Source organism: Pezoporus flaviventris, unplaced genomic scaffold (assembly GCF_033815535.1).
Source record: "Pezoporus flaviventris isolate CSIRO_AGI_PZ_B2104156 unplaced genomic scaffold, CSIRO_AGI_Pfla_v1 ptg000047l, whole genome shotgun sequence".
In the NCBI taxonomy this organism is placed as follows: Eukaryota; Metazoa; Chordata; class Aves; order Psittaciformes; family Psittacidae; genus Pezoporus; species Pezoporus flaviventris.
This window is the reverse complement of record NW_026892595.1, coordinates 16,255,777-16,276,055: the sequence shown is the minus strand read 5'-3', so window position 1 is coordinate 16,276,055 and position 20,279 is coordinate 16,255,777. Positions and strand designations below refer to the sequence as shown.

Genomic DNA, 20,279 nt, shown 5'->3' with positions numbered 1-20,279 from the left:
CAATTATTGTGCTAATTAATTATTAACAGTGATTATTAATGCTGTGATCTGGCATTAATAATCTTGCAAGTCAACTTCGCAAAACTGAATTTTAAGGAAAAGGGCCTTCCTGGATATGGCAAAATTCACCCGTGAAGCACAGCACTTGGTTTTACTCCATTTCAACTGTGCTATGTGTCAGTAGAATCAGTGAGTCTTGATATATACTTGCACAGTTGTTGAATTATGAAATTTTGAAACACTGGTATAATGGTTGTGTATGTTTCTGTTAAGGACTGTGTATTTTAATGAGAATACTGAAGTACTGAATCAGGTGACAGTAAAATTTTCCTAAACTTTTGCTGATAGCAAAATGTTTTCATCTGTTCATGAGATCTCTCTGATCTCAAACAAGACTTTACATCTCAAACACCTGTCTGTATCTGAATGCTAAGTGAGTACTTTCCGCCCTAGCCTTCTCTATTCCAGGCTGAACAGTCCTGGCTCTTACCCTCTCCTTGTATTTCAGATGTTCTCATACCAAATTAAACAGGTATTAAACCCTGAGAGGCTCCTTTAGATCTTTTCTCTTGCAGCTATTTACATATTTCTCAAGCCTCATTGACAAGAGGAAGGCCTACATGGCCTACATCAATTTGAAAGAAGACATCTGGTTCCCTTGTTGCATGCCTTCATTATCTTGAGAGTCCTTGCAGCAGTATCCATGACTATCTCTATACATAATGGAATACTTGTTTGACAGACCTGAAAAGGAAGCAAAAGGGACCTAATTCAGCTGCAGCAATTTCAGGATTTATCTTTATGCATGTCACTGATGTTAGTTTGTTAATCACCATCCCTAACAATCTTGGGGGGTTCAGAATGAGTTGGCCAACTACAGCTGAAGACAGTCTCACTGTGCTTGGTGTCCCCCAGAAAACCCTGACACACATGACTATGTCAAACACTTCAAGCAACTCCATGTGCGCTTCCTTAGATATACCAATGTGAGTTACCCCATACCATGCAGTACCTGTAATCACTCTGTCAGGGGGAGTACCAGTTGGTGTGTATCAATCACCCTGCAGCAAATGAAACAAATGTTTGAGTGCAGACCTCCTTTCTTAGGTAAGCGACAGAACTGAAGCAGATTCACCTTTGTTTTACATTACCTACTACATTATTTGATAGTTTTGCTTTTACAGTGTGGTTCTTCATGCCTTTTTTTTTTTCCCCTTTGAAATCAGATGAGAATACACCCTCCTTAAAGTTAGTGCTGCTGGTGATACAAATGTAGTGAAGGATGACATTTCTGCTTTCATTTCATGGTGGCAGTGCTCACAGTTCTTTGCTTCTTCCTACAGAAGTTCCAGGTTTTCTATCCTGTACCTGAGCTCTGCTCTTTGCTACTGTAAGTAGAATACTTATAAAACATACTATTTTTCATGAGAATAAGACATTATCTTGCTCCAAACTCTTTTCTCTTGCTCAAGCTTTCAAATTACTAAGGCAATCCTGCAGTCAGTATGACCTGCTGTGTGATGCAGAAGGGTGCTGAGACCTATGCATCAGCAGGTCGTTCTGTGAAACAAACTTCAGATCACAATCCATACACCGGTATCTCTCTAAACTGTCCTTGTGATATTACAATTCATTGACAAACAAAAAGCAAATGGCAAGCAAGTACTTTTCATTTGGTGTAAACTGTAGAAACCCAAAAAACCAGGAGTGAATGTGAGCATCATTTTCTTCCCTCTTCCTACAAGGATTTGACAAGGAAAGCCGCTGAACTTTAAAGAAGTCAGCCAACAGAAGAGTACAGCTCCATGGATCATGCCAAAGCATAACCAGCACAGGGACTTTACAGTGATCCCGAGAGAAAACCTTGCGAACTGCAGAGAAGGGAAGGAACACATTGAGTAGAGGGAGTCACTCTGACTACTGTGAATCATGGAATCATAGAATATTTAGGGTTGGAAAGGACCTTAAGATCATCTTGTCCCAACCCCCCGGCCATGGGCAGGGACACCTCACACTAAACCATCTCACCCAAAGCTCTGTCCAACCTGGCCTTGAACACCGCCAGGGATGGGGCATTCAGAACTTCCCTGGGCAACCCATTCCAGTGCCTCACCACCCTCGCTGTAAAGAATTTCTTCCTTATATCCAATCTAAACTTCCTCTGTTTAAGTTTGAACCCATTACCCCTTGTCCTATCACTACAGTCCCTAATGAAGAGTCCCAGCATCCTTTTTTTTTCATTTGAGTTACTTGGGGCTATGTTTCTTGTCATTATTAATTGCAAAGACTGAAAAAAACCCCACAATTCAAAATGAATTTTAAGAGACCAAGCTAATACACACACAGTAAGAATGAGAAACTCCAGTTATGGGTCAGTGCTGGCTTGCTCAGGAAACAAGATATATTTATGCCACAGGGATGCCAGGATGGCAAAGCCGAATATCATTAATCTTTAAATCTGCAACCAGCTTTCCAATAAATGTATCCCCTTAGATAAGCAAAGTTCAGCAGGTAGCTATAGATATCGGTGCAACAGAATCCCCTTAAAAGGTGACTGTTTAACAGAGCACTGCCTTGAGGATGATAGATTTTAGTCTGAGAAGTCTACAAGGATCGCTCCTGTCCAGTGTAACAGACAACTGTTAACTGTATCCCTGACCAAGCTCAGTGTTTATCTGAAGCTAGTCTTAAATAATTCAAGAGGTAAACAAGAACTGCAGTCACAGTTAACTAAAGTAAGTATATAAAGTGCTGGATAATTAAGAGTTTGTCTTTAACTCCCTTTTCTGGAAGATAAGTCAGAAAATAAAAACACTAAAGGCAGCTTTCAGAATTTTGCTCACCATAGTTAACATGATACTTGTGGTTTTGCCCCCAAATGAGCAATCATTTCTGAAGAACAGAGCACACAAATGACTCATGAAATGAAAACTTCTACTTTAAAAATCTGATATAATTTAAAATAAATACCATAATCCATAAAGTAAAATGAACATTTTATAATTATTTTAAACTTCCTGTATGGGGTTCACAGACCTGCGAATACACCCAAAGTAACTCGTGTCCAAAGTATTCCTTAAAAAATTATAAATTATTGGCAACAGTTTCTTTAATGGAGATTGCAGGAGTAGGTCCCACATGAGTCCATATATAGCCCTTCTCTGGTCTTGTGGGAACAGTGGGGAAGGGAGACGATCGAGATTTGAAATATTCTGAAGGTGCATGACAAACAAATTCTAAATATTCCATTTTCCTTGGGAGGTCTTCTTCTGGTCCTACGGAAAAAGAAATAATCTTCAAAGACAAAATTTTAAGGCATAAAATGGAAAATGCAGGACTTACTTAAAAATACTCAACAGCAGCCAACATCCCTTGGAGAAATGTGCCTTTTCAACCAATGACTTCTCTGGGAAAGTAGCCTCAAATACTAGGCAAGAAGAAACCTCTACCTTTATTTTTGCTGGTCTGCTCTTTTTGGGTTTTTCTCCCCCTGCATTTGAAGCAGTCAGTTATTTGAGTGAAGTACTTTAGTTAATATTTTTTAAACAGACACTATTTGTGGCCTGCCTGTCAAAAGGACTTTTCTGAATTATTATTCATTTTATAATCAACAGCAGAACACTCTCTATGGCAGTGTTTGCACTGTTACGTATTTTAAGCAGCCACGATGGAGATCAGCTGATTCAGGTCATTTTTAAAGAAACAGCTTAGACTGGTACATCAGGTTTATACTGTGATAACTTTGATTCTGTCTATGGAGTCATTTGATCTTTAAAGTTGCAAGACTGTAACTGTGCTCATGAGCACAAACACTCAGGTAATCACACTCACTGCAGCAGCGCTCATCGTTTTATATACATATGAAAGATAAAAATGGTCATTGAAGTAAATGAGATGCTTACAGGATCAGGGTCTAAAATGCGAATCTCGACAATCTAAAACGTTCATTTAAAGTAAACCAACTCTGCATTAGTCAAGGCACATATAAGTAGCTGTATAAAATGAAGGCTTAGAGATTACCTATGATATAGGATGCTGGGTCAAAACACTCTTTGGGGCTGGCTTGTGTAGGAATGAGCCAGGTGAGCGCAGCACTCTTTTCACAGTATTGGTCCTGAATAAACCCACGGATCTGAGCATAGTATGTTTTTCCATCCTGCTCATCAACCACTGAAACAACATCTCCAATTTGGTAGTATACACCCTAGAAGACACACAAGCAATAATTAAATCAAACAATCTGATTTTAGAAGCTTCACTTTGCAATCACGATTCATCTCTTAAGTACCAGTATCTTAAATTATCTCAAATTACCCCAATCTTGAAAGATAGCCTTGATTCGGCCACATGCAAAAGAACAGTGGCTGAGTACTGTCTCACCTAAGCAGGCATCCACACTGTGTGTAGTCACCCCATGCCTGGGAGTAGACAGTTTCATTCTGTAAGCAGGAGGATGCAACACCACCTTCCAGAACAAGTAACAGGTAATTTCCCTGTGTGTGAAGTTCACTCACTTTAATGTAAAGGAATCCCAAAACACACATCCACCTCCTTCTGTGGTGCTCTGCGATGTGTGAGGCTGTGCAGCAAAGGCAACTCACTTCATGTTATAACAGCTTTGCACAGCACACTGCAGTGACTGCACAGATCAAGAGTTTGCCAAGAATTAGCCAGGAGGATTTTAAGATAGCATGAATACAAAACCCCCAAACAACCTCCTTGATAACACAGCAAAGTACCACAATAGAAACGTTTTGCATAAACAGACTGGGTTAAATAAAACTTCTGATGTAATTTTTTGGAATTTCTGATAAACAGCCCTCTTCTCCCCCCAAATATAAAGAAAAAGCGTTAACTCTTTTTTGAACTAGTCAACAGCAGAGATTCATCTGGGATGCCACACACGAAGCATCAGGTATACAGAGCATATACAGCCCAGTGTACCACTTCTCTTCTTGCTGTGCAGTCTCCTATTGGCTATCCTGACCTCTCCTGTGGAGGAAAAGGCATTTCACACGGTTGGTTTGTACTACCAGGAAACAAAGGCACATTTCAGAACTTTGAAACACTAACACCTTGTCGTGCTGGTGAAAATGCTCTCAGGCATGAACGCGTGAAGCCCTGCTTCTGCTTTCACTGCAATAGTCAACAGACCTTATTGCGAGGGTGTTGGAGGCTGCTTGCACTCAGCTCTGGAACAGGAGCCAGTTTAGACGTTAGCGCAGCACAACCCATCCCCTCTACAGGCAACATTCTCTGCAATTACGGTAGGAAACATCATACAAATTTAAATAACCAGCTACAGTCACTTCTGCTTGACCTCTGCACAAAAGCAGAAGTCAGAGGTTTAAAAACCCTCACTGCAATCATCACTAAGGAAACCAGATCCATCTCTTTCCTGAAAGAAAATGGGACAATGAATGACAACTGTGTAAACTACTGTAGTAAACTACCCTGCAAGACAACCTAATAATATAAGGCAGAGCAAAATCCTCCACAACTGGTAGGCAAGGAAGCACAGGAAAGCACCCCCAGTGCTTTCATTATCAGCGGTAATTCCTGAAATTGGAAATAGGAACAGCAAGGTCTTTTGCAAACAAATTTCAGAAACCATACCTTATAGAAGATTGATTCTGCTGTAATTATAGTGGATACAGATTCAGGAGCCTTGATGGGCTGAAAAAAGAATGTAGAAATGGAAAATCATGAGCACTAACGCAAGCCAGACATGTAACTCCAGGCTGATGTTTTTCCCTTTTAGCCCACATGCCGATACATTACCTTCTGGTAGTAAAGACAAAGAATCAGGTGCAAACATTTCAAACGCTTGCACTTTAAAATCGAAAATAAAGCCAACATTTCCACTCCGGGGATTTCAAGCGGCGCAGTGAGGACTAAACTAACTTGTTTCTAGTTACACAAAACTCCTTCCCTCAGGGAACGAGCACGAAGGAGTGGGTGCCGTGCGGACCGGTGCACCACAGCCCAGCGCGCCCGTGCTACCCCGGAATAAACCGCCCACGGCCGCGGTTATAACCACGTCCCGCCCAGGATTCAGGGTGATTTCGGTGAGCTCCCTCTGTGCTCCAAGGCAGCGGGAGGCTTCCCTGCGGGGCGGGACAGGGCTCGGGACCTGCCCGCGCCATCCCTGTGCCCGCCGCCTCCCGACCCGGCCGCAGCGACCCCCGCAGCGCCTTACGTTCTTCAGTTTGAAGATGTGCCTCCGTCCCTTGCCCTTCGTGGAAACCTTCTTCTCAGCGGCGGGCGCCGACTTGTACTTGGTGTTCCTGAGCCGCGCGGACCGCCGGTGGATCTCCTGCTTGCTCTTGGGGGGAAATTGCCGAATAAGCACAAGGGAGGGCGCTGCCCCGGGCGCGGGTACGGCCGTGCCGCCCCTGCCCTCGCCGCTAGAACCCAGGCACCAAGAGGGGAACTCGGTCCGGACGCTCTCACCTGCTTCCCTGCGCCGCCGCCGCCGTTGCTGTGCTGCGCGGCGGAGGAAGTGGTGGCGAAGGCGACGGGCCCGGGCGGCGCGGAGCGGGCCGTGCAGTTGTTGCACAGGATCTCGCCCTGGCCGCCCTTCTTCCACATGGAGGAGGACGTGCTGCGGCACACGCTGCAGGTGGGCTTCAGACCCAGCGGCATCCTGCGGCCGGCGGCGGGGCCCGCGGCCCCTGGTAGCGAGACGGCAGGGACGCGGCGCCAGCACCGGCCCCGGCGCCGGCCCCTTCCCTTCCCGCAGGCGGCGGATGTGGCTGCGGAGCGGCGGGAGGAGCGGGCTGGCTTGCGGCCCTGCCCTCTGCTGGCTGCGGGACGCTTCCTGCCGCCGGCAGAGGCTTCAGTCTAGTTCCTTCGCTTGGCCTCGCCTTGCCCGGCGTCTGCGCCCGCCGTGCCGAGCCGCGCGGGGCACCGCCGGCTGCCGGGCCCGCCGCTCTTGGGCCCTGGCAGAGGCTGCCTGCGGCGCGGCCCACCCTTGCCGGGGGGGTCGGGGTCTGGGTCTCGGCTTGCCGGGAAGGCTGCAGGGGCAGAGCGGAGCGCCATGGGGTCCGTGTCTCGGCAGCCTGAAGGCTGTGTCTGCCAGAAGTGGCAGGCAGCGAGCGCTGGCTTCAGTCCCAAAGAGAAGGCGTTCCTGTCCCAAGCAGGGCACGTCTCTTGCCTCAGCAGAAGCCGTGACGAAGAGAGCAGTCCCGGTGAGAGCCAGCGGCAGGCAAGGGGGACAGCCAATGGGTATATCAAAGCACAGAGGCTGCCGCTGGTACCTGCTCCTTTCCTGTTTGCGGAGCGATGTCAGACCCCACCGCACAAAGGTGCACAGCTGTCACCCTTCCTGTCGCCAGAAAATCAGAGGACAGAAGAGGGATGAAAATATTTGTCATGATTCAGGAGGACAGCGACAGTGGTTCACACAGGAGCTTCAGCCCTCATTAAGCAAACACTCCCTCTTACACGGGCCCTCGGTCCCGTATCCGAGCTAAATGCGGGAACCATGGATCTAACAGTGGTTCCTCATACCGGTGCCACTTATATGGTCCCAAGCCATGCCGGGTAGGTATTTCTTTAGTCTGATGTCGTGGAAGAAATGTCCACTCATGCATGAGGATTTGCAGCCTTTTAATTTCCTTACTCGGCCTTCATCCTTGGAAGTCATTTAAACCTTTGGTGGAAGTTGAGTTGATTTCCTTTTCTTGTTCTCAGTGAACACAAGGAACAAATCATCTTCATAACATTTTAGATAAAGGAAAATGATCTTGCTTAAAAGCAAACTCTTACGTAAAATAGAAGGTATTTCACTCACTGATGTTGTGGTAACAACTGCATAATTAACAGAGGTTATTTGCAGTGATCTGTTTACAGCTGCTCCCCTCATGCAGTGGCTGGGGTGCTTGCCTGGGTTGGTACTGACTCATGGGCAGCACCCCTCTCCTTCACCAGCTTTGCCTTTCTTGTCTCAGGTGCCAAATTTATTTCCTCGTTTTGAATGTAACTCTATTTTACTTTCACCTCCTTTCAAGTTGTTCATAGTTCCTGGGCTGTTAACCCCCGATTTTGTGAGGTTTGGTTTTTGGCCCTGTGGGACATGGCTAGGTAAAGCAATGGCAGAAAAAACGTACCATGACTACAAGTACTTTGTTCTTTTAAAGAACATTAAAGCTGTCTCTCAAGTTACTTTATTTGTAGTCTAACATGTTTCTGTGATACAGGAGCGGCAAAAATGCACTTTTAAACAAAAGTCAGCTCTTCCGCACTTGTCATATATTGTCAGTTCAGGCTCTCAGGATGTACTTTGGTAACAACTAACAGTTTTTCACCATTATATCTTCTTGCAAACAGGGATCCTGTAGTACAGGCTTTCTGCTTAACAGGTTATCTTCAGAGGTTACTGTTTGTGCTTCGTTTGCAACAGTTCTTGAGGATCTTGGATCAGTTTTGGGGTAAATTCTCAATCAGGATTTGAAGTGGTGGTTCCAGCTAAACTGTGTGCCACTAGAAACATTTCAGGCTTAGTTTTAGCCTTTCCAATGGTGATGCAATGACGTGGTCCTTGGGTAACCACGTCACTTTTGACTTTGGGATTATCTCTCTCTTTGCACTAGTGACAAAAGCAGATACTGCTGGTAACTGTGACTTTGGGAGTTCATTTTCTTTATGCACAATTTTTGTTACAGAATGTTTTCATGTCTCCATTATAAACCAATATGACAGCTGTAAGCCAATACAGATGCCGGAAGGCACAACATGCACATTCCCACTGTGCATGTAAATTAACTTGTTAATCATATAGACTTTAATTAATCAGTAAAAATTAATTAATTAGTAAATCTATATAAAGGAGATCTGCCAGTTGTAGAAAACTGCATATGAAGTGCAAACCAAGTTCAGTTATTTACCGTTGCCAGTTTATTACTGTTCTATAGCTCAAAACCAGAAGTTTGTCCTTTTCCGTCAGCTGCACATAACAGGTTACATGGGATTGTCACTGTAGCAGTTTTTTATGAAGCCCCACTGCTTCTGATGCAGTCTCAGCTGTGTTCTTTAAAGTGGTGCTCAAGTCCTTCCGTGGCTGTAGTTCTCTGTATTGCATGGGGAGTCCCTGTTTCCAAGGAGCTGTGTAGTTGGAGCCTTTCCAAGTTCCTTAACAGTGGCAGGCCCACGGTATAATTTTCAGACTTTTTTTCTCTCTTCATACATTAGCCAGAGGACCTGCTGTAGCAAGCAATAAACTGAGCCAGAGTTTCATTTAGTATTTCCAGTGGGACTTCACTGCAGTACCTGAAATGTTCCCGGTTCTGACCTCAGCCACTCTGGCCTTTGGCATTCTTTGTGCCATCCTGCAACAGCAAGTGTAATTGGGAGTACGAGGCAATTATGAGTATACCTCATTTTCCATGAAGCTTTGCAGCACATTGCAAAACTTAGAAGGGCTGACAAGCATGAAAATAGCAGTGCAATAGGAAATGATGAGAGGACACATTTTCTTTCTGTAACAAATTGCTATTGTTTCAGTGTAAAGATTTCCAGTTTAAGCCTACAGAGAGTAATAAAATCAGTTATGAAAAATGCTTTGTCCTTTGTTTTTTTTAACAGTAGCTACAAATAGGTTATGTCCTATTGGAATCATAGTCTTCAGTATTTTGATAGTATATCTAATTTAAATATCTAACACAATGTCAGAGAAGAGCTATATAGTAGCAAAAAGTGCAAAAGCCCATCAAGTCTGGCTCTATTCAAGGGGAAGTTACTTCATCTAAATATCTTACATATCTCTTTGTATAATGAATAAACATTATAGATATCATAAAGGCCTGCATCCTAAAGCTTCTGTGCCATGTATATTGTGCTCACTTTGTGCAAATAGAGGAAATGTGGTCTTTACTTAGATCATTAAAGAAACTACTTTACTGCCTTCCAGGACAGAATTTATCTAAAACAACACGGTATGGGATTGGATGGCTAAATTATAGCCAAGCAGAATTTGGACTGCTGTTCTCCGTAACATTCTCTATATGTGCTTCAAAACCCAGAACTGTTATTTGAAGTAGTGTCTGCTGCCGAATGAAGACATCATGGTCAGGAGGGCCTCCAAGTCCAGATGCCTGACCAGAAATTTAAAGTATTTTTTTTCAAAAGAAGTTTTGTTGTTGTTTTATTTTTGTTCTTAAATTGCAGAATGTGAAGTTTTCGACTATAACATATACAAATCCTAGTATTCTTTACAATTGTTTTAGTGAATCTCAGCTGGCTAATTAACATGACATTGCTGTTTGTTTGCATCCCTGAAGGTGATGATGTTGGCTATATGAGCTGCCATGCTAAAAAAGTAGGGACTGCCTCTGGCCTCTGCAGAGTAAAAATGCTGGTGTCCCAGTGAGACCTATTTTCAAGTAGGTCATGGTAAATAAAATTGATCTGGTAATTAGAGCATAAGTTACAGGGGCCAAAATATAACTGATGAATAATTTGCATAGTTATTCTCACTGTTGCTCACAGGAAACTCCTTGGGTTCATAAACTTACAAATACTCCTTAAAACTATTCAGGTAAAGGTAAATAATTCTTATGTAGTGAACAATTCTTATGTAAAACCCCCAAGATAAAATTCCCCATCTCTTTTCCGGTATCTTGTGGAAAAGATGCTTCTGCTTAGATGAAAATATCACTATCATCTGAATCCTGAAGATGATGTATCTGCAGTACTGAACATCTATCTGGATATATTGAATACTTTCTTGCTTGTATTCCATTTATCTGGATATTCACACAAATGATCTAAAAGAAAAAAACAAACCCAAACATATGCAGAACACCTTCTCAAGTTTGTATTTCACTGCAGAAAGGATTTCTGTAAAGGTCAAGAGCAGCATAATTTTAAAAGAACACATCCTGTTAACAATTAACTTTAACCTTTTGTTGGTGAGATGTAACATTACATGTCTATGAAGAGCTGAGGTAAAAACGGCCTTGCAGTTAAGATAGGAAACATGTTTTTTACTCCATTATTCTATTTTCAGTATTTTTTATAAACTACTTAAATTGTTTTATGTTGTTATATATTTGGAGAACAGTATAAATTCTTTACTTGCCTATTTTTGAAGTGGAAGTATACCATTGCAGAAAGCCAAGCTTTGTCCTCATACAAAGACTGACAGCAAACACAGCTTTATGCAACATTTGCAGGGGATCCATCTCCTCCTTTTGATGCACATCTTGTGCTTTACTCTTCAGTTAGGGGGATGAGATGGTTAAAATTACTCAGTTTTGCACCACATCTACATCTTTCTAGTTTCTGTTAGAGCCTCTTGAGTATTACAGTGGGATGCTTTGTATGTGCTGGGAGAGGGGCAGAAAGGAGGTGAAGGCAATGGTGAGATTTACCCTGACAAACACATCTCTGAAACTGGGCTGCGGTGGTGTCCAGTTTTGAAGCATGCTGTCATGATTTTAAACACCTCAGAATCTATGTTTTAGATTTGTCTAGTAGTATGTTTTAGATACCATAAACCCCCAAATTTCTCTTGTGATACTCATGATCTTAGTAGTCTTTGCTGACTGCAGCATATGCAGTGACACCACAGCAGCAGGTGATGGAAAGTGCCTTGCGGTGACTAATCCAACCTCATACATTAGCTTTCAGAAGCTCTCCCGCATCTTGGCATGCTTGTCAAGGAAGCTAATTAAATTACTGTAGCAATTAACAGAATAGTTTAGTACCTCTTAATGTAACCTGGAATTTCCTGGTAACAAAAAAGGAGCCTGGATATTAAGTGGCACTTAAGTAACACTAATTAACAGGATCTCCCTGAAAAAGGAGCCCCCCACTCTCTTTAGCACCGTTTGTAATGACAAGGCATTACTCTCCACAAAAAAGCAAGTACACGGTATTATTAAGACAAAATCGTCTATTTTAGATTTTGTTTTAGAAGCTTAATGAATATAGGTACCTGATATTTACAAGTCAAAACATTCAACTTACTATGTGCTCCCCAGCTACTCTGCCACTGGACTGAACATATCCTAATAATGTCTGTCATCAGTCTTAATCTGCTACAGTAAGTCCAAAATGTAATGAGACAGAACGGAATTAGTTTAAGTAATAAATGTTTAATCAAAGAATTTTACATATTATTAACAGCATTCATTTGGCCAAACATCTACATGGTTGTAGTATCCTACTTGTATATAAAGTGGGAATGTATCAAGTATAGACTATGAAAGTGCAAATAACAATTCAAGGTTAGAGTAATTTTTTTACATTATAAAATTAACAGGTTTACAAAATAGTCTTGCCAAACTTTATTTCTGAATTGTAAAGTCAATGACTATGGTGTTAAAATAAGTACCAAGAAAATACAAATTTAATAGGCTAATTTCATGCTCATAAGAGTAACACAGAAACAATGGATATACTGCACAACCTAACCAAATTACAAAAAACCAGAACCCACAGACTTCACAATCTTCACAGAAAGCATTCTTACATATCTTACTGTAACTCTGCAAGACATCTCAATGCAATACACGATCTTTTTGTGAGAATCTTTCTGTTCAGAAATTACAATTCAAGGAAGCTATGTGAGTTAAACAACTTTCAGACCAATTCGTAACCATTCACCAAGAATTGCTTTAGTTGAAGGATTTTATATCACAGAACAATTTAAAATAGGTATTTTTCAAAGATGTCCAAAGGATTATTATTATTTCAGGAACAGGGCAGCTAGAGGAAAAGTTGAAGTTATTTGAGACTATTCTATTCCATTCTCTCTCAAGATGCTTGCAAAATGAACGAAGTTTTTATGGGGTAAGGGTAAAATATTCTTATTTAATTTTTTACTAATACAAACCTTGCAACTTCAAGGTTCAAAAGCTGGATTGGCATGAATCAGTTACCAAAACACTCACTTGAACTCACAGTAATCAATACATAAACTCTGCTATTATGACACTTGCCTATACACACTCAGTAGTAATAAACTTTTATATCATATCAACAAATCTCTGGTAACAGTTAAGCAAAACTTAAAACGGAGTGTATGTCATTTGCTCGTGTTATGACAAGTTTTGATTATATGTAATTAAAACAGCCATTTGAACAACTTACTCTAGTTGTAATTACATACTGTACCATTGTATCTCACTAACTGTAGATTGATGCTTTTAAGCAAATCTAAAACCAGTATTTTTTATTTTTTTCACGGTACAACACCTAGGAAAAGGGGTTTTGTGGTTTCTTTTTTATTTTTTATCTTTATTTTTTTACACTAAACAGTAATCACACAGCAAATGAGTATTGTGCAATAGAACAAATACCTAGCAGTGTTTTGTTTATGCGAAAACACTGACTGAACATTTAGTTATTTACTGTAAAGGCAAGGCCATGGGTGGTTTTATGGAGGTCTTTGCAATTAATAGCATAGTTACTCCAGAACAGACACTGAATTTGAATTACTTGTTTAACTGTGGCAACTATCCGGTTGGGTTAGGCAAAGGCACCGTAACATGTTGAGCAGAATGCGTTATTTGAACTTCAATTGTGGGACTGGCTGATATATGAAAATCCTGTATTCCTACATCTTTATAAAATGTTATCATTAAAAGTAATTGCACTATTAGTGCATAGAATGCTTTGTAGAATTATGAAAAGAAAGAACTATGATTGCACTTCCATTAAAGTGTCTCTTAAAATACAGCATAGCTGTGGCTAACTCACTGTATTTTAATATTTAAAATAACTGTTTAACAGCAGCATTAGGTTTTATTAACTTAAGATACAGGCTACATTTAATTAAATGCAGTCACCATGGCAACACATGCCAGTTTAATTTAGAGAAGCAATGCTACCCAGTGGTTTCTTTCACTGCTAAGAATTGTGGGATTAGTTTCATAGAGTAACACTGCACTGTTTTGTTAGGCTACTGCCAGCTAACTATTCACAGTTTGGCACATTTGGACTGTAAATAGACATGAAAAAATCTTTGATTTTAGTGGGAAAGAATATCCCCTAAAACTTGTTCCTGGAGCAGTACTAAGGAGAAGCATTAAATACCTCCGTTCACACTGCTAACAAAAATGAAAAATGAGTAAAGAAAAGTTACAGAAAACAAAAAACCAAAATGCAAACAAACTGCTAAATGTTATTTTGGTGAAAGAATGAGTTCTAAAAAATGGAATAAACTATTTCTTAGGAAAACCAACCAAAATCATCAGTGTAAGCCTTTAATCTGTACTTTCAAGTTAAGGATCATCAACCTAAGGCTAAACAGATGCTGCATCGTATTAGGAATGTGGAGTACAACCTACTTATTCCTTCCTCTTGAGAGCAAAAAGGCAAGTACTACCTAATTAAATGCAAAGGATATTCCCTGAAAGGTTCACATTATTATGAAGAACTACAATTCAAGAGAACTCCTAAATAATCCGATGTTACGTCAGTGGTTACAGCTGAGCTGTAATTATGTGGATCAAAGCCTCCATAATGCTTACTCCACATACTGTACCATCTGTCACTGCCATTCATTTACTCCAGATTTAGTTTTTATTCATACCAGATGCACATGTTCAATCCATTCACTTGAGGTTTGAGGAGTCTGACTTGAAGCATCTCCTGAAGCATCCAGCGTGCTTGTTACCTCCCTGTTACTATCACCACTTTGTGATCCCATTTCACCTGGAATAATGTTTTCTTCAGAAGTACTTTCCTCTGTTTGGGTTCCTCTGCCTTCATTTTTGAGTGCATCCTCAAATAGTGCATGCTCCTCCTGAGGCTCCAGCCTTGTGTCTGTAAGATTTGGTTGACCTGCTGACCCATCTTCAGTACTCGGTTGCTGTGAATCCTCATCTGCTTCAGTACTTGTTGAAGGGATAAGAGCAATACTCTGTGGGTTCATGTCATGAAACCAGGCCATAATGTTTCCAAGTAGATTTTCACTGGTATTGGGATCTTGACTGCTGGAATCAGCATCACTGGATGTTGAGTATAATCCACTTCTTATGTCGCTGCAAGGGTGTGAGTGAAGACGATCAGCTGAAAAGGGATCATTGCCTGCCCCTAGTCTCATCAGGCTGTCACCAAGTTCTAACAGCTCAGAGCTGCTCAAAGCGCCTCTTGGATTATCTATACTTATGGGAGCAGAGTCCAGTCTTGTAGGCAAAGAGGTACCTATTGCTCCTAAAGATGCCTCATTATTTAGGAAGTCTCTAGTTTCTTCATCTATGGCCAAGCCAGATTCTTGTAATGATAACTGAATAGCTAGCAGAATGTTTGGGTCATCTTCATCCAAAGAACTCAGAGCCTGTGGAAATACACAAGGTTGCTTTCAGAATAAAACTTTCATCTTGTTACATATTCTGGATGAAAAGTAATTTGGGCTCAAATTGCAAATTCATTCATTATTCCTACATGTCATTTATCAGAATCAATTTTTACTGACACAGCTGACAACATAATTTAAAAGGTGACTTACATTAGAGATTGGTTAGCATTTCTTACCAGTGTGAATGTGTAAGTTGTTGTCCTAGGTTCTCCCTTCCCATTGAAGAATTAAGACAATTTATAGAGACAAAATGACACAGAAAAGCAGACCAGAGGAAGGCAAGCAAAGCAGAGAGAATGGAAAAGAGATTAGGGGAGATACCTGAAGAGAATCCTGGTTTTCAGAGCGACTGACAGGGGTATAGTCATGAAGAGAAGAGCTGTGCAGAATACCCATAGAAGCTGAACTCACCATGGAGGTGCCATGTCTTCTACTACTGCCACCTTCCTGAGTGTCTGTTTGGGCAATTGAAACAAAAATGGTTGAAGAACCAGCAAGGAAGCTTTCCCCACTATCATTTACTGGCAGAATCTCTTCCTTCCTTTTGGATTACCTCTGTCTAATTTTACTCCTTTATTCATTCAGAATGAAATAATTCAAAACATTCCTTCCACATTGACTCTCACACAGTGGTAAAACCCCAGTTCCACTGTTTAAGGAGTGACTGCCTGGCTCGTTTGTGCTTTTCTGCTCACAGTGCCCTTCTTTTTGTCCCTGAAAGGATGGAGTATGCCATCAGGAGCATAAGCCTGTTGTCAGGAGGGGCAAAGTGCTTTTAAGGCACACAGCTGATTATGGGAAAGTTCTGAAAAATACTGCACACGGACAAAATACAGGATACATTTACCGGTGGCTTACAAACAACATTTGTCCATTTCTCTATTATTTCAAAGACAACAACCCAGCTGTAATGTTAACGTTACATTTACCATTAACATTTCAGCACAAGTAAGAGTTGTTAGTGCAATGTAACCTCAGCAATTACTGACATTGCTGTTTTCTTAAAACAACCAACAAAAAGAAATAAAGGAAAATGCTGTTTCCAAAAAAACTGCCCTGTAATAAAAATCAATGTAACTCTTTTGACTTTGGCAAATGGAATTCTTCACTTCAAAACTTAAAACGAATCAAGGTGAGACAAACTAATTCTCTTTTGTATGCTTTAACAGTATGTCCTGGTCATCATTGCAATATCCAAGTGTTCAGTCAAATTCGAGTCCTCAAACTAACAAGATGGGTTTGCATTTTACTTGTAATAGGGAAGGCCTGAAGCTCAACAAAATTCTTTTTACTGTTTCTAAAATAAAGAATGTGTTTATTTCTCCTCAGCAGAGAATTTCTCCTTTTGTTTTTAAAGGACATGCTATGTATAGGGCTTAAGTTCATGAGACACAGCGATCCGAGTTTCTGCAGCATGGCTTAGAGACCAAGCACACAACTGGCAGCTCTGAAGAAACAGTGTCATAGTATGATTTGGATTTGAGCTATTTTTGTACCTTTGCAAAGGTCCTGGCAGAACGGAAACAGCCCAGACAGCCAAGCTACAATGACCTTAAGGGACTGCGCTACCAGCCATAGCGCTGCTTTGAAGAGCATATGCTGTAAGTCACAACCCCTGCCAACTTGTTTCCTGGCTGTCTTTGCCAATACAGGATTTTCTGAGCAGGGTTTTTGGAATACAGCCTTGTGACTATCTTCCAGCAGGCCTGTAGCAGGGGAATCCTCTTCTATCCGCTCTCTGCTTTATGCACAACTGGTCCTTTTAATTGGCATAAAGGAGCAGGTACATAGGTAAGACTGTCATATGAAGTATATGCCCTTCAGAATTTCTTCAGAAAAGCAAACCTGCTCTAAACAGCTGAAGAGTTATTAGTGGGAAGATCAATGCCTTTCTCTTTAAAAAGAGAAGCAGCCACAATGAAGTCAGCAACACTTCTAAGATCATATACGAAAAAACAAAAATAAGCCTTCATTTTGTATCCTGGGGAATACAGCGATGTATTTGAAGCTTCTTTAAAGTGTATCCACAGAAGAACGAACACTGTGGTCACTACTAGCAATTTCTGAAGCAGGAAGAGGAAAGGAACAGGCCCAGGCAGGAACATACCTAGTGTACTCTCACTGGGGTCATCAGGATCTGGAGTATTACTCAGCAGACTGTGCATGTCTCCACGTCGACGCTGTCTGTGCCTCCTCCGATACTGAAATTCAGCATATTCCTGCATAAACCAAAGGTTACAAAATACAGGGCAGCATGCAGTAATATTTTTCTGATGTAATAAGCACCACATTTTTAGGAAAAATGTGTGATTTTATATGTTTATTATAAAATCACCTGTTTTCAGAAAAATAAATTGCAAGTTGTATCATGCAATGTTTAACATAAATAATAACTAAAAAAACCTCCACAACGTAATCCTAAATATATAAAAGAATGAACTAGCAAAGAACAATACTTGACATATTACCAACGTATTAATACTTGCAATCCCCCTTCTTAAAGAATTACAAGTGCACAGTTTTTGTTTTGATGCCAAATTTTATATACGTAGACATCAACACACTTCTTCATAAATACAGAGCTAGTGATTTTAGAACATAAAAATAATTAATCTCAATTGAACCAACAGATTATTTCGGAATCCCTGTTGCCAGCAATTACCAGCAGAAAATAGCCTTTGGAAGACTACAGAAAGCTGGTTGACATACACTGGGACTTGTTATACTCTTCCCAGCCTCCAGGACACTGTGTCTCAGGAACTTCTTAAACCACAGCTGATGCACCTCTACTGAACAGTCTTGGATGGATTTTTATTCCATGAATTACAAATCTCCTCTATTTTTGTCTAATTTGAGCTGCTAATGAGCATTACCATATAGATTTGAACTCCTGCAGCCTGGAATTTCTTATGTAGTATGTATTACCCAAGATAGTTTATGTAACATTTACAGGAAAGACTCATTTTTGACCACATCAAGCTAGCATCCCAAGGGTTAATTATCTTAATATTTGGAAATAAATGTTTTGATTTCCATACCTTTCTTAATACTAAGAGACTAATTTCCAGATATGTTTTAAGGTCAGTACAGCCAACACTGAACCTGACTGTGTAGGTAAGATCTTTCATTTCAGTTTTTGCACAAGGCAATAAAAACATACACACAGGTATTAGCTCTTCTCTTCAGAAGATAATACTGCTATTTATTTCCCTGAGCCCCAAGCTGGAAAAGCCTTCATTTAGCCAAATGAATTCAGAAAGATAACATTACATTTCTTTTCTTACATTAACTTTTCATCCTGGAATATCTCAGAAGTGTGTAAAACTTACAGTGTCATTTCTCTTACCCAATGACCTCATGGCAGAGAGGCTGGAACTAGATGATCTTTAAGGTCCCTTCCAACTCTAACCATTTTATGATTCTATGATGGCATGCTGTCTTTCCACAAACTCTTTCGGGTGAAACCCTTATCCATAATGACATATGCAAGCCAAAAGAAGTCACAAAATCATCAGTGCGGGCAGATTTTGATCTAAGATGATCCACAAAAATTGTAAGAACATAAAAATCATAGAATCATGGAACGGTTTCGGTCGGAAGGGATCTTAAAGACCAATTCAGTTCCACCCCCCGCTGCCATGGGTAGGGACACCTTCCACTGGACCAGGTTGCTTGAAGTAGCTGTCTGTACTTGACCAGACAAAAGGCCCATTTACCTCAGTACTGTCCTCAACAGTGGTTAGTAGTACTGCTTGTTAGCCTATGGAGCAGCGTAAAAAAACAGGGCAAACATAAAGTGATTCTTATCTAAAATATTCTTCCAGCTTCTATGGGAGCTCAGAGATTTTCTAAAAGGAAGGCTGTGCCACTTGATATGGAACAGTATAACTAAATTATTTAAACAATATATAATTATGTCGCTATGAATCAGCTAAGGAATAATGGGAAGTGATCACTTAACACAAAGATTTATTAATTGTATCAGATCTTATCTCTTATGTGTTTGCAAAGAAATCCTAGATTTTCCCCATAGTTATTTCACTTTTGGTGACTTTTTAACCTTCAGAAAGACATCTTGATCACTACTGATAAAAAGTTATTTCTGATTACTTGGAACAATTTTACGTATGTGAGCAAAAGAAGTTTCAGTCTTTTTGGATAGGAACATCATGTTTTTTTCACACACTGGTCTGCCACAAGCAGTGTTCCTCGCTAAACCCAGTAAGAATCTGGTTTCTGTAATAATCTGGTATATTCAGTCATTCTCTATAAAAAATTTTGTAGTGAAATTCACTAAAATACAGATGACCATTATTAATTCTAGAAAATTCCTTTAGCATAGGTGGTTGCAAGTATTTTTGACAGCTACATAGCAAAGAAATCAACTTGCATCATACAGTGCCACATTTACGCAAATCATAAAAACTCATAAGCAATCTTCTAAGCACGACTGCAATGGCACTTACTGCTAAACAGCTCATCAACGTATTTCTTATCAGCTTTTTCTCACAACCAGTTCCACTGATGACACAGTAACATCACAATGAGTTTGGTATTATCAAATGTGGAATTATTTCAAAAGAAAGGACTAAAGGAACTAGACAGGAGAAGCAAGCTGATTTTTTGTAGAGAAGCAAACTATCTTCTCAGCAGTGTGATGCTCGCCAGCAACAACAGCAAAGGAAATATATAGAAGTCTGTGGAGTTTTCCAGGAGGCTTTAAAATGAAAACAGCAGGTTTTCTTTTATAAAGAAAACATTTCTTTTATAAAGAAAATGGCACCAAGGAAATGTTGAAATGAAGTTTCTTTCCTAACTGACGGCTTTAATCAATATTCTCAAAATACTAAATAGAAGTTAAGATGATAAAGGAAGCTTCTTATATTTTTGTGTAGAGTCTTGAAAATTATTCACTCTTTTCCGACATACAGATAGTGGAATATTGATTTTTAAAATTATAATTTTCATTCTT

The 20,279-nt window shown here is 40.4% G+C and overlaps 2 protein-coding genes across 6 annotated transcripts in view; both read right to left on the bottom strand.

The window, feature by feature from the left end:
* Positions 1-2,984: 2,984 nt before the first annotated feature.
* Positions 2,985-6,758, bottom strand: GATAD1 (GATA zinc finger domain containing 1). Its single transcript, XM_061468469.1, has 5 exons — positions 6,454-6,758; positions 6,200-6,325; positions 5,617-5,676; positions 4,021-4,204; positions 2,985-3,275 (listed from the first exon to the last, which is right to left on the bottom strand). Exons 1-5 carry the CDS (start codon positions 6,643-6,645, stop codon positions 3,085-3,087), a joined length of 753 nt encoding a protein of 250 aa, XP_061324453.1. The 5' UTR covers positions 6,646-6,758; the 3' UTR covers positions 2,985-3,084.
* A 5,320-nt stretch (positions 6,759-12,078) lies between these two features.
* ANKIB1 (ankyrin repeat and IBR domain containing 1) overlaps positions 12,079-20,279 on the bottom strand; it is a 96,855-nt gene continuing 88,654 nt past the window's right edge. For 3 of the 5 annotated variants that reach the window (XM_061468465.1, XM_061468464.1, XM_061468466.1), the window contains 3 exons: positions 17,415-17,526; positions 15,629-15,762; positions 12,079-15,286 (listed from right to left, as the gene is read on the bottom strand). In XM_061468465.1, the coding sequence (XP_061324449.1) occupies positions 14,534-15,286; positions 15,629-15,762; positions 17,415-17,526 (999 nt within the window). In that variant the 3' untranslated portion in view covers positions 12,079-14,533. The remainder of the gene's footprint in view (positions 15,287-15,628; positions 15,763-17,414; positions 17,527-20,279) is intronic. The other 2 variants (XM_061468468.1, XM_061468467.1) reach the window with 2 other exon arrangements.

What these genes read in the sequence shown, in the direction of transcription:
- GATAD1 (XM_061468469.1), bottom strand. Translation starts at nt 6,645, where the DNA reads ATGCCGCTGGGTCTGAAGCCCACCTGCAGCGTGTGCCGCAGCACGTCC. An exon ending in ACATCTTCAAACTGAAGAAC is followed by an intron (nt 5,677 to 6,199) that starts GTAAGGCGCTGC and finishes TTCTTTTTTCAG; the next exon opens with CCCATCAAGGCTCCTGAATC. An exon ending in CCCAGCATCCTATATCATAG is followed by an intron (nt 3,276 to 4,020) that starts GTAATCTCTAAG and finishes CTTTTTCCGTAG; the next exon opens with GACCAGAAGAAGACCTCCCA.